At 48.4% G+C, this 15,241-nt stretch overlaps 3 protein-coding genes across 3 annotated transcripts; all 3 read right to left on the reverse strand.

The window, feature by feature from the left end:
- Positions 1-345: 345 nt before the first annotated feature.
- Positions 346-1,428, reverse strand: LOC132007198 (melanoma-associated antigen B5-like). The gene has a single exon (XM_059385290.1). The coding sequence runs from the start codon at positions 1,426-1,428 to the stop codon at positions 346-348; it is 1,083 nt and encodes a 360-aa protein (XP_059241273.1).
- A 5,397-nt stretch (positions 1,429-6,825) lies between these two features.
- LOC132007199 (melanoma-associated antigen B5-like) lies at positions 6,826-7,851 on the reverse strand. Its single transcript, XM_059385291.1, has one exon. It carries the CDS (start codon positions 7,849-7,851, stop codon positions 6,826-6,828), a length of 1,026 nt encoding a protein of 341 aa, XP_059241274.1.
- Positions 7,852-12,533: 4,682 nt separating this feature from the next.
- On the reverse strand, positions 12,534-13,535 carry LOC132007201 (melanoma-associated antigen B17-like). Its single transcript, XM_059385292.1, has one exon. It carries the CDS (start codon positions 13,533-13,535, stop codon positions 12,534-12,536), a length of 1,002 nt encoding a protein of 333 aa, XP_059241275.1.
- Positions 13,536-15,241: the final 1,706 nt, after the last annotated feature.

The raw sequence follows: 15,241 nt of genomic DNA on the forward strand, positions 1-15,241 counted from the left end.
GTATGAATGAAGCTCAAAGTCTTTAAAATTCTGTGAGTAGAGGCTGGGTTTCCTTTATACTCGCGTCCGCACTCCTAACACTAAGCTTTCCCGTGAGCAGATACCCACTGTGTGACGAACAGAAGAGCCAATAAACAGAAAGTATAATTTCATAAGATTTAATTTCTTTCTTGAAAAAACTAACAAAACTGAAGGGTAAATCCTTTAATTTTGTAACACTAACGACTAAAGGGAACAAGTAAAAACTCGAATAACCATGTTTAATTTTTTTTTCTATTCCATTATGCTTACTACTATACTATGGGATTCTTTCACATTGCTAATAATATAATCCCTATTGTGAATTTATGTTTTCTTATCTTGAGGATAACAGACCTCAGATTTCACTAGGGGTGGGAAGATATTCTGGGGCATGGGCCTGGAAGGTACAAGGACTTTGGCAATAGTGCCAGCCGTGACCATGGCTCTGGTTTGGACTTTCTTTTCCTCATCTTTCAGAGCTTCTTCATAATAGGATGGGAAAGCGCTGGGGATGGTATCATTAACTTTTGCCAGAAATTCCAGGACTTTCATCTTGCTGGTTTCAGCTTGGGCTTTCGGACCCCACAGGAACTCGTAGCGTGGAGGATCACTGTTGGCCACCTGGCGGTATTCTAGATACTCCAGCCGCACCAGATCTTTGGTGATGAGCTTTCTGGGCTCTCCATAGATGAAGTGCTTCCTCCCAGCATATACTCGCATCATACCCAGGAATTTCCAGATGTCTTCCTCAGCAGCGCAGTTGCCCTTCATGAAGATCATTCCCAGGATATTCATCAGGAGACCGGTCTTGGGTAGCCCCCTGCCAGCTCGCACCCTCCCATTGTTGGGGAGCTTGAGCTTGCTGATGAGGTCGTAGGATTGTTTGGTTGAGTCGATTTCCTTCAGATCAACTGCAAAGACAATCTCAATGCGCTCAGAGGCTTTCTTGAGGATCTCAGGGAATTGGTCTTCGTAATTTTGGCCAATAATCTTCAGCATGTCTTCCTTCAAAATGGGTTGTTTCATTTTATACTTGTACAGAAGGAACTGCTCCAGCAAGCCAGGCTTCCTGATTAAAGAATCTTCACCTGCACTCTCAGTGTAGTATGGGACCTCAAAGGGGCTTGCTCTATCCTCATCTTGGCTGTTGGAATCTTCATCAGATCTAGTGCACATATTGGCTGTAGAAGTAATGGTGATGGCTTGTGCTCTTCGACGCCCCTGAAAAGTGCTACTTGACACAGCAGGAGGCAGACTCTGGGTAATATCTTCACTCTGAGGAGGAGAGGAGGAAGTGGACTCCTCTTCCACGGCTACTGTGGCCTGAGCACCCTCACCCTGAGCCTCAGCTCGAGCCCGGCCTCGTTTCTCAGAAGCCCGGAGCTTACTCTTCTGTCTCCGAGGCATGATGACACTAGAGTCACAGACAGCAGGCAAGAGATCAGGGGACGTAGACCCCTGAAGGAGAGAGAATGAGATGATGTGAGCACCTTCAGTAGAAGATTCCACCTTGGCTTTAACCAAGGCTGCCTCTGCAGGTTTACTTGAGGGTACTACTCTAGGAACCCACAAGGTTCCTGTTCTAGTCAGCCTGTCCCTTAAGAACCCTACAGAGGAAATTAAAGGGAACCTTAGACTGCTATCTGCCAGCCCTGCCTGGGGTGTACTGGAGTGACATCAGAGGCTGCCAGTGGGGAACCTCTATTCTGGGCTGCCAGGGTTTCTCAGTTCAATTTCAAGATCATCTTGTCAACTCTCCACAGGTCCTTGGCCTCCTCTATTGTACTGCTGTGAAGTCGATATCTCAAACAAAAGCCAGAGACCCCAGAGGAAGAAGTAAACTAGCAGCTTCTTATTCCCAATCCCTATCGGGGGTCCCCAACTGAGAGCTGTCTGGAGCCCTCTCCTTCCTGGGCTGTTTTGGTACTTATTTCTCATTCAGGGTACTCATGGCCTCCAGGTAGTGCCTGACACACCTCCCTTCTGCCCACTTGTGGTTGTACCCTCACATTAAAGATCTCTTCTCTCTCAGATTTGATAATAAATAAGTGAGGGTGAGTCTCAGAACTCGAGTTCTGGGTACCTGGGTGGCTCAGTGGGTTAAGCCTCTGCCTTTGCCTTAGGTAATGATCTCAGCATCCTGGGATCGAGCCTGGCATCGGGCTCTCAGCTCGGTAGGGAGCCTGCTTTCCCCTCTCTCTCTGCCTACTTGTGATCTCTTTCAAATAAATAAAACCTTTAAAAAAAAAAAAAAGAACTCAAGTTCTGAATGCAAAGTTAGGGATCTGATTTTTTATCATTTTTTTAATCTTTCCAAATGACCAGTGGTCATTTCCAGCTTTTCTTTGGCTCCTAGCATAGTCTGGAAATCTTCTCTCCCTGCCAATATCTCCTTACACCACCTGTAAGAATATGGGAATTGTCGTCCCTGCCCATTGTTTTCCAAGGCTAAGAACTGGGGATGGTTTCTCTTGTACTCTCACTGTGGTTGTTCTATTCAGACGTCTTGGTCCTCACATTAACTCTTAGAAAGATCTAGAAATCCTCCTACTGCAGAGGGCAAACAATCCCTTTTATTTATTTATTTTTTAAAAGATTTTATTTATTTATTTGACAGAGAGAGATCACAAGTAGACAGAGAGGCAGGCAGAGAGAGAGAGAGGGAAGCAGGCTCACTGCTGAGCAGAGAGCCTGGTGCGGGGCTCGATCCCAGGACCCTGAGATCATGACCTGAGCCAAAGGCAGAGGCTTTAACCCACTGAGCCACCCAGGTGCCCCAAACAATCCCTTTTAAACCAAATCTCTCACCTGCCCCCCCCCCCAGCACACACTCTCCTCCCCCACAACTCTCACGTGACACCATAGGAAAAAAATGAATGTCAGTCAATATGTCATCAGGACAGATTCCTTTAGTTCTCACAGAGTCCTTGCCCTGATTCCCAGCTGAATACTTTCATTTGCTAACTTAGGGCCCTGGCCCTCAGACCAAGGCTCTTTCATCCCCAAGAAGCCCGACAGCCCTGCCCCGGAGCTCCCCAGGATTGATGGCCGCAGTGAGTTCTATGCCACCTTATTGTTCTAGAATTATTAGTCCCTGCAGTCCTAACTCGGATTTCCACATCCTTGATTTCCTTCAGGGCATGGTACACTTCCCCTGAGATCAATTCCTTCAGCGTTCTGGTCTTCAAATATGGAGGGAAAACTCAGGCCCACCTGACCGACCGCCATGCTTATTTTCCCCGGGAGCCGCTAGCATGGCTCTGGTCAGAATTTCTACCTAAGTTTCCTAACCTTGATTCTTGTTAGGGTCTTCTCCTCCCTCTACTGAACTAGTGCCTCCCACCAAAGCCCTCACCTTGCAACCTTTGAAAAATCAACCTCAGCCTGACTTGACCGCTCTGCCACGTGTGCGCACTCGTGCCGGTGGGGGGGGGGGGATACGGGGGCGGGGGCGGGGAGGGGGGGGGGGGGGGGGGGGGGGGGGGGGGGGGGGGGGGGGGGGCTAGGACCAAAAGTGGCGGTGGCGGCGGGGCCTCGGAAGGAGGCCCATTGAGGGGTGAGGGGGTTCTCTTATTCCTTAATCAGGCTCCTCACCTTGTGCTTGGTTCGGGAGGATTCCTCCCTTGTCTGCCCTAAGGCGGCCGCCGACTGCAAAGTCTCGTACCTTCCTTAGACGCCCCAAGAGGAAGTGGAGGCTGTTCTTCCTGTCACCAACGACATGGTCTTTCAAGGCTGGCAGCAGGGGGCGGGATCTCTGGTGCCCCCTCTGTTCTGGGGTGGAGAACACCCTTAGTGTCATACAGGATTGTCAGTTACACTCATCTAGGACCCTGGCCCTTCTCTCCAACACCACCCTTACATGGCCCTCACATCCTTGATACCTTACTTACAGAGACATCAGTCTGACAGCGTAGATGTAAGTAAGAGCAGGGGAGGGGAGGTCACTGTATGACTGCCTACCTGACTGCATGTTGCTTTCGTCCGCCTTTGTTCATACAGTCCTCATGTTGGCTCCGGTCTCTTTAATGAAAGGCTTTCAGAGCAATGCCACATCCCTGCAAACTTTTAAGTGATCACCTTCTTGCAAATCTTAAAGAGGATGAGTCTGTGTCCCAGGACTGATAGGAGATGGGGAAGGTGAAAAACAATTAAGAGACTTAGCTTGGGCAGCAAAATATCAGAGTGAAAAACTACACTGATCCATTCCTTCTCTCTACTACCCAAACTTGTATTCTTAGGTAGCTTCTGTTCTAAAATGCTTGCCATAGGAACCAGGCTAAGCCAGACAGTTTCATGAGACTGCCATTTTTTGAAGTTAAGCAACACTATGCATTGTTTGGAGATATTATATCCTTCCTTTCATTATTTGTACTTCTCATTTATTTTGGTATTCTTACTGCTCTGGCCATATATTCCTTTTTTTCCCCCTGAGGTATATTTCGAAGTAGTGACAAGAAAAGTGAATAAAGTTTCATAAGGTCTGCTTCAGGATGGGAGTGGTAACCCACTGTATGCCCTGGATGAATTCACACTAGTGGTATAATCTAGTTCTGACACTTAACACCTTGTGGATATGAGAATATTTGCAGTTCTTCATGTGCCAGCTGAGTTTGGTAAACTATATTGAAAGACTGTAGGAATGTAGGTACTGTTTATAAAGCATCTTTCAAGATGACTGGCAAAAGACAAAAGAACATCAAATCATCCAAAAATTCACTTTTAGCAAGTAAAATTAAGTATCTCTTCCCTATTAGAGTGTTTATTATTGAATTTTGGTGTGTGGCTTTTCTTTCCCCACCTGGATACAACTTAAAACTCCTTGCATTTTGTCAGGGGCCTACTCTTTACATTCTTCCCAATTGTCCTTCCATTCAAATCACCTCTATTTTTCATTTGTTTCCTCCCCACCAAATCTAACCTTCTCTTAGAATTTGCAAAAATATAACCAAGATAATCTAATTAAAATGCTCTTTTAATACAATGGACTCTGACTTCACCAGTTCAAAGCAAATAAATGTCAATACAGTGCCTTCTGGGGGTGTCACCTCAAGGGAGTTCATCCTTTTCTCTTGAAACACCCTGGAGTCATTGTATTTAGAACACCTATTTGTGCAGTATATTCTTCTTTATTGAGATAGTAACAAAGATACCTTTGATTCTTGTTTTTCTTTTGGAGCTGAATTGTGTCTCCAAAAAGTGTATGTTGATGCCATGACACCCCCCCCCCCCCACAATGGCCCCATACCTCAGAATGTGACTATAGTTGGAAATGAAGTCATAAAAGAGATGGTTAAATTAAAATTAGGCCACTAGGTTGGGCCATAACCCACTCTGATTAGTGTCCTTATTTAAAAAAAGACTAGGGCCCAAAAGAGACATCAGAGATTCTTACACACAAAAGGACAACCAAATAAAGTGGGTGGCCATATGGGAACCAAGGAGAGGAGCCTTAGAGGAAACCAATCTTGCCAGCTCCTTGACATTGGACTTCAGCCTTCAGAACTATGAGAAAATAAATTTGATTTTAAACCACCCAGCGTGTGTTATTGTCTTAGGGCTTTCCTAACAGGTTAATACACTGCCCCAGGTAGACATTTCTTTTTGGATTATCTACAATGCCAAAGTAATTTATCAGAGTTTGTTTTAATGGCCTCCTTTTTACCCCATGAGGTGAGGAAGGAACTTCCACTTTATGGTTATGTGGACTTCAAACATGCACCACCCGACACTGCAGAGATGAGACAGACAACTGGTTATTAATCATGTGTACTCACTTGGCTAGGGGAGAAGGGCACAATGTGCTACATAGTAAAATGTGAGGGTCACTGAAGTATACAATGAATGAGTACATCTGTGGGAGGCAATGTTTGGTGTCAAGAGGTTGAGGTGACCTTATTTCCCATGGTACCATGTAATCAGCTTCTTTGAATAATTCTGCAAGCTGGAAGGGAACAGAGATCTGCTACTTAGGAATAAGCAAGGTATGCCCCTTGTCCCCTTGATGAAGATGGTTGTTTGATAGTGGACCTTATCTTCAAGTGTACAGTCTGGAGGGGAGCTTTCATTCAGGCAATTTGAGGCCCTGTTGGTTTCACTAAATGTCAAGAAACCCATAATATTGAACCTTAATTTCAGACCTTACAGCACAGTGTAGTTTTCCATTTAGAGATTTTTTTTTTCCTCTCATCTCTGAGATGCATCATCTTACGGTATAGCCTCTGATCACCATTCCCATACCCTCAGTCTAGTCCATCATGTAGATTAATTTTAAATTATATCACATAGATTGACCTGCAAGATCCCCAAACTTAAACTGCCTTGTTTCAGGGAATATACACACTCATCTGCCCTAGGACACCTCCCTTCTCATCCTGTTTTTCTTTTTTTTAACTTCATAAGACACAGAGGGTATCTCAGTATCTTCCTTACCATCATAGCTACTAGTTTCTAAAGTTCTGTGGGAAAGGCTAGGTCTTTATGTTCGCATTCCCATTCCTAGCATTGCACCTTCCAGAAAGCAGGTCACTAGTAGACATTTGGGGAATAAGAGAATATGAGGTCTGACTTGTTGTGAAGTAATGTCCCCTAAATTCTTTATGAAACTAAGGATATTGAAGTGTAGATCCTTTAATTTTATGAAACAAAAGACTGAAGGCATAAAGAGCACCAAAGTTGATGTTTTATCATTTTTTATATTCCTTTATCACAGTAAATTTACTGTGGGATTCTTCCACATTTCCCTGAAAACCCCTACGATGATGTCATATTTTCTTATTTAGATGATTTTTTTTGAAACCTCAGATTTTAATAGGAGTGGGAGAAACTGCTGGATGTGCCCCTGTAATGCACACTGGCTGTTGTGGTAGGTCTGGCTCGGGCTCTTGCTTCCTCATCTCTCAAAGCTTCTTCATATCTTGATGAGAAGACATTGGGAACTGTATCATTGACCTTGGCCAAATATTCCAGGACTTTCATCTTGCTGGTTTCAGCTTGAGCTTTTGGACCCCACAGGAACTCGTAGCGTGGAGGTTCACTGTTCAGTACTTGGCGGTACTCCAGGTACTGTAGTCTCACCAAGTCTTTGGTGATGAGCTTTCTGGGCTCACCATAGATGAAATGCTTCCTCCCAGCAAATACTCGCATCATACCCAGGAATTTCCAGATGTCTTCCTCAGCAGCACAGTTGCCCTTCATGAAGATCACACCCAGGACTGTCATCAGGAGACCGGTCTTGGGTAACCCCCTGCCAGCACGCACCCTCCCATTGTTAGGGAGTTTCACTTTGCTGACCAGGTCATAGGAGTGTCTGGTTGAATCAACTTCTTTCAATTCAACTGCAAAGACAACCTCAATGCGTTCAGAGGCTCTCTTAAGTATCTCAGGATATTGGTTTTTGTAATTTTGGCCAATAACATTCATCATGTCTTCCTTCACAATGGGCTGTTTCATTTTATATTTGTACAGAAGAAACTGTTCCAGCAAACCCACCTTCATAGTTAGAATATCAATGCATGAGCTCTTAGTAGAAAATGAGACCTTAGGGAAACATAGGTGCTCCTTATCTTGTCTGTCCTCAAGCTCATCAGATCTTGTACCAGAAATATCTGAAGAGGTAATGGTGGTAGATGGGCCACCCCAAGACTCCTGGGAAGTGCTAGTTGACTCTGTAGCTGATAGATTTTGGGCATTACCCTCCAAAACAGGAGAAGAGGAGGTGGGGGCCTCTTCCATTGCTACAGGGGCCTGAGCTCCCTTGTGAATCTGGGAGTTACTGTGAGACTGGTGGCGTTTCTCACGAGTGCGGTGCTTACTCTTCTGACTCCGAGGCATAATGAGTATGATCACAGACAGTGGTCAGGAGTGTGAGTGGGAGAGCAGGCAATGAGGGCCCACTGAAGGAAGACAGTTTAACGGGATGTGCCCACCTTCAGCATGAATACACCACCTTGGCTGGTGGTTACATTTGTGGTTTTCCTCGAGGGCACTTCTCTAAAAACCCACAGGGCTCCCGTTCCCAAATCAGCCAGTCCGTTGGGAAACCTGTGAAGGAAAGTAGAGTGAGGTTTATGCTGCTTCCTGTCAGACCTGCCTCAGGCATGCTGGGGTGACAGGAGGGGCTGCCGGTCTTGTAGTTTAGGAGTCTCTTACGGAAGACACGCATCCAACTAGTGGCAGGTCATGGGGTTTTTTCCTCTTTTCTCCTGAGGCTGACATCACAAGCATCCCTGGCACCCACAATAAGGAAGTAAAAGTGGTCTCCAGCTTATAATTCCTGTCTAGGTGGGAATGTTCAGTGGGGAATTTTCTATCCTGGCCTCTTTGTGGTCCTCAATCCTCATTAAGGGTCCTTACTTTGGATCTGTGTAGGGCCTGGCAACTCCACCCCTTTCATTGAATGGTAACTGTACCTTCAAACTAAGGATTTCAGTCCTTGTAAATCTGATAGAAATAAGTGTTGGGGGATTTTTGACTTGATAACCTGGCACTAGTTCTTAGGGCTGAAGACAGGCGTGCAGCCAGATTCTTGGTCACTCTCTCTGTTCAGTGGTGGGTACTCCCTTGGTCCTTGCATTGATCCCTGACCCTTTTCATGGCCTGGAGTTCCTCCCTCCCTTACTCTTAGACCTGCCCCTCATATCAAGGTCTTTACCACCCTATGACCCCTAGAAGAAAGTGAGGATCTCTTTATCTGGTCATACCTGTCTTTGGTGTCCTGAAGCTGGACACTTGTAAGAAACTAGTGCTTTCAAGTTCTCCTACTGTTAGGGGCGTGTGACTCCTTGAGTCCTCAGGGTATTCACTTTGGCCTGTGAAATCTTTCCACTGTTGCTGCTTAAGCCACACCCCCTTAGACTAAGTCTCCCATCCCCTTATGACACCATAGGAGGAAGTGAATATGTCACATTATGTCAACAATGCTCAGGTATTCAAGGGCTTCTAGCAAAGGCAGGGTTCTATGTGATTCTCTCAGGTCTCAGGGAAAAGGGTTCCCTAAGTTCTCACTCAGAATCCTCCTTTTCATTACTGGTAGGACCTGAGACTCCTTCCTTTGCTTGCCTGAGGTCTCTTACCTTAAACCATGGGAGCCCCATAGTAACTAGCATCATAGGTAGACAGGCCAGAGACCCCTCTCAGACCCAGGAGGCCAAGGCAGAGCTGCCAAGATAAGCATGCCCTCACTTGTTTAGGGTTTCTCAGGGCCACAAGAGCTTTGGTTTACATGGGTGATCTTAGGCTGAAAGAAAGTGGAAACACAGGGCCTGCACAAGTTACTCCTGCCTGTTCCTTTCCAGGTGTGATATCAGGATTCAGGCTTCATGGGGTCCCTCTCTGACCCAGGTGGGGGTTTGCCGCTAGTCTTCTCTTAGGATCCTTACCTTGACTCCTAGCAGGCCCTGGGTTTCCACTTTCTTTCAGCCTAAGATCACCCATGTGGACCAAAGCTCTCTTGGCCCTGAGGACTCCAAAATGAGTGAGGGAATGCTTATCTTGGCGGTTCTGCCAAGGGGGTCACCTGCCAGTCTTCCCGTGATTCTAGTTATTGTGGGGTGTTTGCCTCCTTAGTCCTCGTTCTTCAGAATTTTCGTATTGACCTCTGTCTCTTCTTTGAAAGGCTTCCTGGGAAATACCTCATCCTTCCAAACACTTGCTTAGTCTCCCTACTGCAAAGCTAGCAGTGAATGGGTTGATTCCCAGGGTGATGTGAGATGAAGAAGCTGGGAGAGGTAGGGGCCCACGGTTGGTGGTGTGCTCTCACAGAAAGCAAGCTGCTCTCTTCTTCGCATCACAGTCTCAGCCCCTTCCATAATTTCACTTCTAAAACATTTACTTTCCACAATGAAGGGGCTCAGCCACATGATACTGTGAGTCCCTGATCTTTTGAGGTTTACTGACATTTCCTTTGTTGATAATGTAATTGTCACTGAATACTGTCTCTTTCTTTATTCATACTGCACCCTGATTTTGCTATTTTTATTGCTTGTTCCTTGGGCTGTGTATTCCAGAACTGTATTTTGGGTATGAAGTTGTGCTTTTTAACACCTAAAATACATTTTGAATACTGAGCTAAAAAAATGAAATAAGCGACACAGGTGTGCCTCACCCTGGGAGGAGTGGCAATGTGGACTCTAGAGGAATCCAGAGCCAGGGTCTAGGCCAGCAGAGTTACTTTCCCGCCTTAAATTTGAGAATATTCTAAGTTCTTCAGCTGAAAAGTGAGTCCAATGTTTATCAGGTAGGACAACAGACCTACATTGGATGTGTTTAACCCACCTCAGTGTTGCCCATCTGGCACAGTGTTGGGCAAAGTTCAGTATTTTTATTTATTTATTTTTAGGATTTTATTTATTTGAAAGAGAGATTATGAGCAGGGGGAAGGTCAGAGGGAGAAGGAGAGGGAAAAGCAGACTCCCCACTGAGTGTGAAGCTGGACTTAGGGCTTCATTCCAAGGCCCTGAGATCATAACCTGAGCTGAAGTGAGCCGCTTAGCCAACAGTCAGTCACCTAGGCGCCCCTAAGTTTGGTACTTTTAATGAATGGCAGTTATTACTAAGATGATTTTGACCCCAGATGGTGACATTGTTTCCTCACAGAATTTTATTTCCAGCTTGAATTAGAGAATATGCAACTCTAAACAATATAGAAATCTAAATCCACAAAATGCTCCTGGACAAATAAAACTCAATAGTATTTGCCCATCAAAGCATCTATTCTTTAATATGGGTTTGGGGTGGTCTTCTCCAGGTGGATGCAACTATAAGTTGCTATTTGTGCCGAGGATCAACAACTTCCCTCCTGGGTCCATTTCCATCCAAACCACCCCCTATTTTCATTCATTTTATCGCCACTAAAATTTGGCCCCTCCCTTAAGGGTTTGACAAATTATACTAAAAAAAACTTAGTTAAAATGCCCTTTTAATGGAGTAAGAGCTTTTACTTACCCCGTGATAAGTGGTAAAGTCCAGGGGCTTCTGGAATCTCACTTCAATGGAGTATTACTCTGATTACTTAGAAACCCTCTGGACACTCTATGCCTAGAACACATTTGTGCACTGGCTTACCTGCACTGGAGCAAGCATACAGGACCCCTTCCATTCAGGCCCCAGCCAGGGACTGTCAGTGGTTTTGTCACAATCCCAAAGTAACTGTGAAAATCTTTTCCATTCTAGGCCTAGTCACTGACTGAGGACCTGGTCCCGTCCTGCCAGGTGTTCCCACAGCCACATCCAGCCCACTGCACACCTTGGCTTAGAAAGATCTTCCTCTCAAGGGACTGGCACTTTACCCAGGCCAGCACAGCCTTGATCAGGTAATTTACACCATACTGTTCTCATCTAGGACCCCCCCCCCCCCTTGTGCACCTCTTTTTTTACTTGTCATTTATTTCTTAGAATGTATCCTACCTTCCTCATTATATGCTGACTACTGCTAAAGTCTACAATTCTTTTTTTTTCTTTTTTAAATTTATTTGAGAGAGAGAGAGAGAGATCACAGGTAGGCAGAGAGGCAGGCACAGAGAGAATGGGAAGCAGGCTCCCCGCCTAGCAGAGAGCCCGACCCTGGGCTCGATTCCAGGACCCTGAGATCATGACCTAAGCCGAAGGCAGAGGCTTAACCCACTGAGCCACCCAGGTGCCCCTAAAGTCTACAATTCTATGTGCCATGGGCCGGTCTTATTTTTCTTAACCATCCCGGTGCTTTTAGGGAGTTTTCCAAAGAGCAAGTAATCAATTAATGCTAGAGGAAAAAAGGGAATGAGCCAGAAGTTTAATTTATTTGATTTAATTTCTCACACTTTTTGAATTAGCTATGCATATCCAGGTATATATTATTTAACTTTAAAAGTAAAGACAAAGAGAATGGTTACTTATGTGTCACCAATTTTTGATCCCAAGTATTTTCTTATGATGTTCTTTCACATTCCTATGAAAAACCCAATTCCAGTAACATGTTACCTTGCTCTGTAGCAGAAAGAAAATACTATAGGTTTTTCAGCTTGTTTACAAAAACAAAAATCTTACTTTTAAACCTGAATAGTAATAAATGTGTTATCCATGGCATTAATAAACTTAGATTCAGATGCAAAATATTCAATTAAAATGAACAACATTTGAACACTTAAAGAAAAAATAGACCTACAGATTACTTATGTGCAACAGGAAAAAAAAAAAAGCAATGCCCTTGTTATCTGCTTTTGGATCATACATATAGTATAGATGGTTTGTGACTTTCTTTTTCATATACCAAACCTATAACTCTCCCTTGTGAGACAGCAATAAATGAGATCCATGCCATTCTTAAGTTTATATTCTAGAGCTAAATGAACTATTACAAGAAAAAAAAATTTGAGAACACCTAAATAAGTATAACTATATATGCTTATAGAAGCTAACAGTTTAGAACAAACAGGAGGAACATCTATGCTTTTTTTCCCTCCGATCCCTAGGGCTCTGCACTACTGGAAAGGTGCCCTCTTCCACCCCAGGGAAAAGCAGCCGCCCCGACTGCCTGACTAGACGCGGCGCCTGCTACGGGCCCCCTTCGTGGCAGCCCCCCTGGCCTGGGGTCTGGCCCCCACGCGCTCCTCCTCGTCTAGCAGAGCCTCCTCGTACAGCTGGGGGTAAGAGCTGGGCACCGTGTCGTTGATCTTGGCCAGGACCTGCAGCACCTGCATCTTGCTGGTCTCCGCGCGGGCCTTCGGGCCCCACAGGAACTCGTGGCGCAGAGGGTCGCTGGAGGGCACGGGGCGGTACTCCAGGTAGCCCTGGCGCACCAGGTCTCGGGTGATGAGCTTGCGCGGCTCACCGAAGACCAGGTGCCTCTTGCCCTCCTGCACGCCCAGCACGTTGAGGAACTCCCAGACCTCCTCCTCGCTGGCGCGGTTGCCCTTCATGAAGATCACGCCCAGGAGCGCCATCAGGAGGCCGGACTTGGGCAGCCCCTTGCCGCCGCCGCCCAGGGTGCCCTCGCCCGGTTGGGCCAGCTTGCTGACCAGCGTGTAGGACTGGCCGCGGTCGTCGGCCTCCCGGACCTCCAGGCCGAAGACCAGCTCCATGCGCTGGGAGGTGAGCCTGAAGATCTCGGGGAAGTGCTCGCGGTATTTCCTGCCGATGATCTTCAGCAGCGCCGCGCGCATCAGGGGCTCCCCGGAGCTGTGCTTCTCCAGCAGGAACTGCACCAGCATGCTAGCCTTGCGGATCAGGGGCGTTTTGCGAATGGCCAGAGGGGCGGCCGGGACCGCCGCCGCGGCCGCGGCCACGGCCGCGGCCGGGTTCTCGGCGCCCTGGCTGCCTGGCAGGCCTGGGGACCCTGCGCCAGGAGACCCAGGGGCGGGTCCACCTTCGGATGGTGAAGATGGACCCGCCTCCTCTGGGGAGCCCGGGGGAGCGCGGGGGGGCTCCTCCTCTGCTGCTGCCACTACAGCAGCAGGAGCACCCCCGACACCCTGAGCCTCACCGCGGCCCTGATGGCGTTTCTCCCGGACACGGGCCTTGTTTTTCTGGCGCCGAGGCATGGCGACACTGGTCAGGGTTGGCAGGCAGCGACGGCACCTGGAGAGGAGGGATGGGGGGGCCCCTTCAGCGGAGAGATCCCACCCTGGCTTTGCCCATGGCCGCCCCTGCAGGGTCCCTCAGGGCACTGCTCTAGGACCCCACAGGGCTCCCGTTACCCTGGTCAGCCTGGGCCCTGAGGAGGAAGGTGGTGTGAGCCTTGGGCCCCAGCCAGCCAGCCCTGCCTGGATGTTACCAGGGTGACGGCAGTGTTCCTAACAGTGAAGACCCCAGTGTCCATGTAGGGTGTGGGGTGGGTCCCCTGTTAAGTGTTGGGAAGACCTGGGCCCCCACCCCCTCCCCTGCTCTGAAGGCGACCTGGGATCTTCCATGGTACCCTCAAGGAGGGAAGGAGGGAGCCTTCAGCCCACCACTGAAGTCAGGGGCACCTAGTGCTGACCACTGATGGGAGGGCTTCTCTGCCCTGAGTTCCTGGGATCCTCGGAATGACGCAGAACCCCCACTCTGACTCCGTGTAGGACCTGGGACCCTTCCTTCCTCTGACTGCAGGCTGCCCCTGCGAATTAAAGCTGAAACCTGCCTGAGACCTGATGGGAGAAATGATGGGATGTCTCAGGCTGATATCCCTTTCTGGGCCTATTAAGGATCGACAGGAGAGGACAAGCCCTATTGTTCCTGCTTCCCGCGGTCCTCACTCCGGGTCCTCCCTTGCCCCGCTTCTGGCCACTCACGCTAATGGCGGCAGGTGCTGGAGACTCATTAGGAGCCGGAAGGTCCTCACCCTGAGTCCCAGCACGACCTGGAAATCCTCCCTCTGCTGACCGGCAGCCAGCCCCCAGACCTGGGCCCCTACCTCCCCGAGTTTCTGGAGCACAAAGTGAGGCAGCACCTCAGTCTTTAGACCAGCCCAGACCCTCCCAGGCCAAGGCGGAGACTCCATGCGGCCTCTGTTCTGGGGTATGGATTCCCCCCAATCGTCACAAAGGCCGTCTCCTTCCCACCAGTAGGCCTGGGGGTCTCTGCCTGTGCTGAGCTGAGCCAGAGTCTGGCAGTCCCCGGCCAAGGCCTGCAATCCCCAAGACCCCATGAGGTAAGTGAAGGGACCTGGGGCTTAACCGCCATGTTGGGGCCTCTGAGACCCGAGAGCAGGGGCGGAACGGGGCAGGGCCTGTTGGACCCCTCTTTCCAGGGGAGTAGGGGCTGGGGGTTGTCGAGGGTGTGTCCCCACAGCTGTAACCCGGGACTCCTCACACCCCGACCCCTAACAGTACGCAGGACCCCTGTCTGGCCTCACCCTAGGCAGGAGCTGTCCGACAAGGCCTCACTGCCCACGGCGGGGTCAGGAGGAAGTTCTTGAGGGCCGGGAGGCCCACTTCCGTTCCTGTGAGTCTGGGCCCCAAGGAGGACCCTGGAGAGTGGGGGTGGGCTGCAGGGGACTCTGTGGGCGGGGCCCTGTGGGCGGGGCCCTGTGGTTGGGGTGGGGAGTGAATGTGGGTAGTGTGTGGTGTGCTGGATTGTAGAGGGGAGTCCCTCAGAACTCACAAAGGGGCTTTCAGTGACTCTTAGCAAGTCCAGTGATTCTCCCTCTGCTGTGCTGAGTGTGCTGGCCTGAGACCAATGGTGTCATTTCGTACCCAACCTCTAGTAAGAATTCCGGGTGTCTGAGCTTAGCTGCTATTCCCAGGGCTTCCCAGGTCTGACAGCAGGT

The sequence above is a fragment of the Mustela nigripes genome, chromosome X (genome assembly GCF_022355385.1).
Source record: "Mustela nigripes isolate SB6536 chromosome X, MUSNIG.SB6536, whole genome shotgun sequence".
In the NCBI taxonomy this organism is placed as follows: domain Eukaryota; kingdom Metazoa; phylum Chordata; class Mammalia; order Carnivora; family Mustelidae; genus Mustela; species Mustela nigripes.

What these genes read in the sequence shown, in the direction of transcription:
- LOC132007201 (XM_059385292.1), bottom strand. Translation starts at nt 13,535, where the DNA reads ATGCCTCGGCGCCAGAAAAACAAGGCCCGTGTCCGGGAGAAACGCCAT.
- LOC132007198 (XM_059385290.1), bottom strand. Translation starts at nt 1,428, where the DNA reads ATGCCTCGGAGACAGAAGAGTAAGCTCCGGGCTTCTGAGAAACGAGGC.
- LOC132007199 (XM_059385291.1), bottom strand. Translation starts at nt 7,851, where the DNA reads ATGCCTCGGAGTCAGAAGAGTAAGCACCGCACTCGTGAGAAACGCCAC.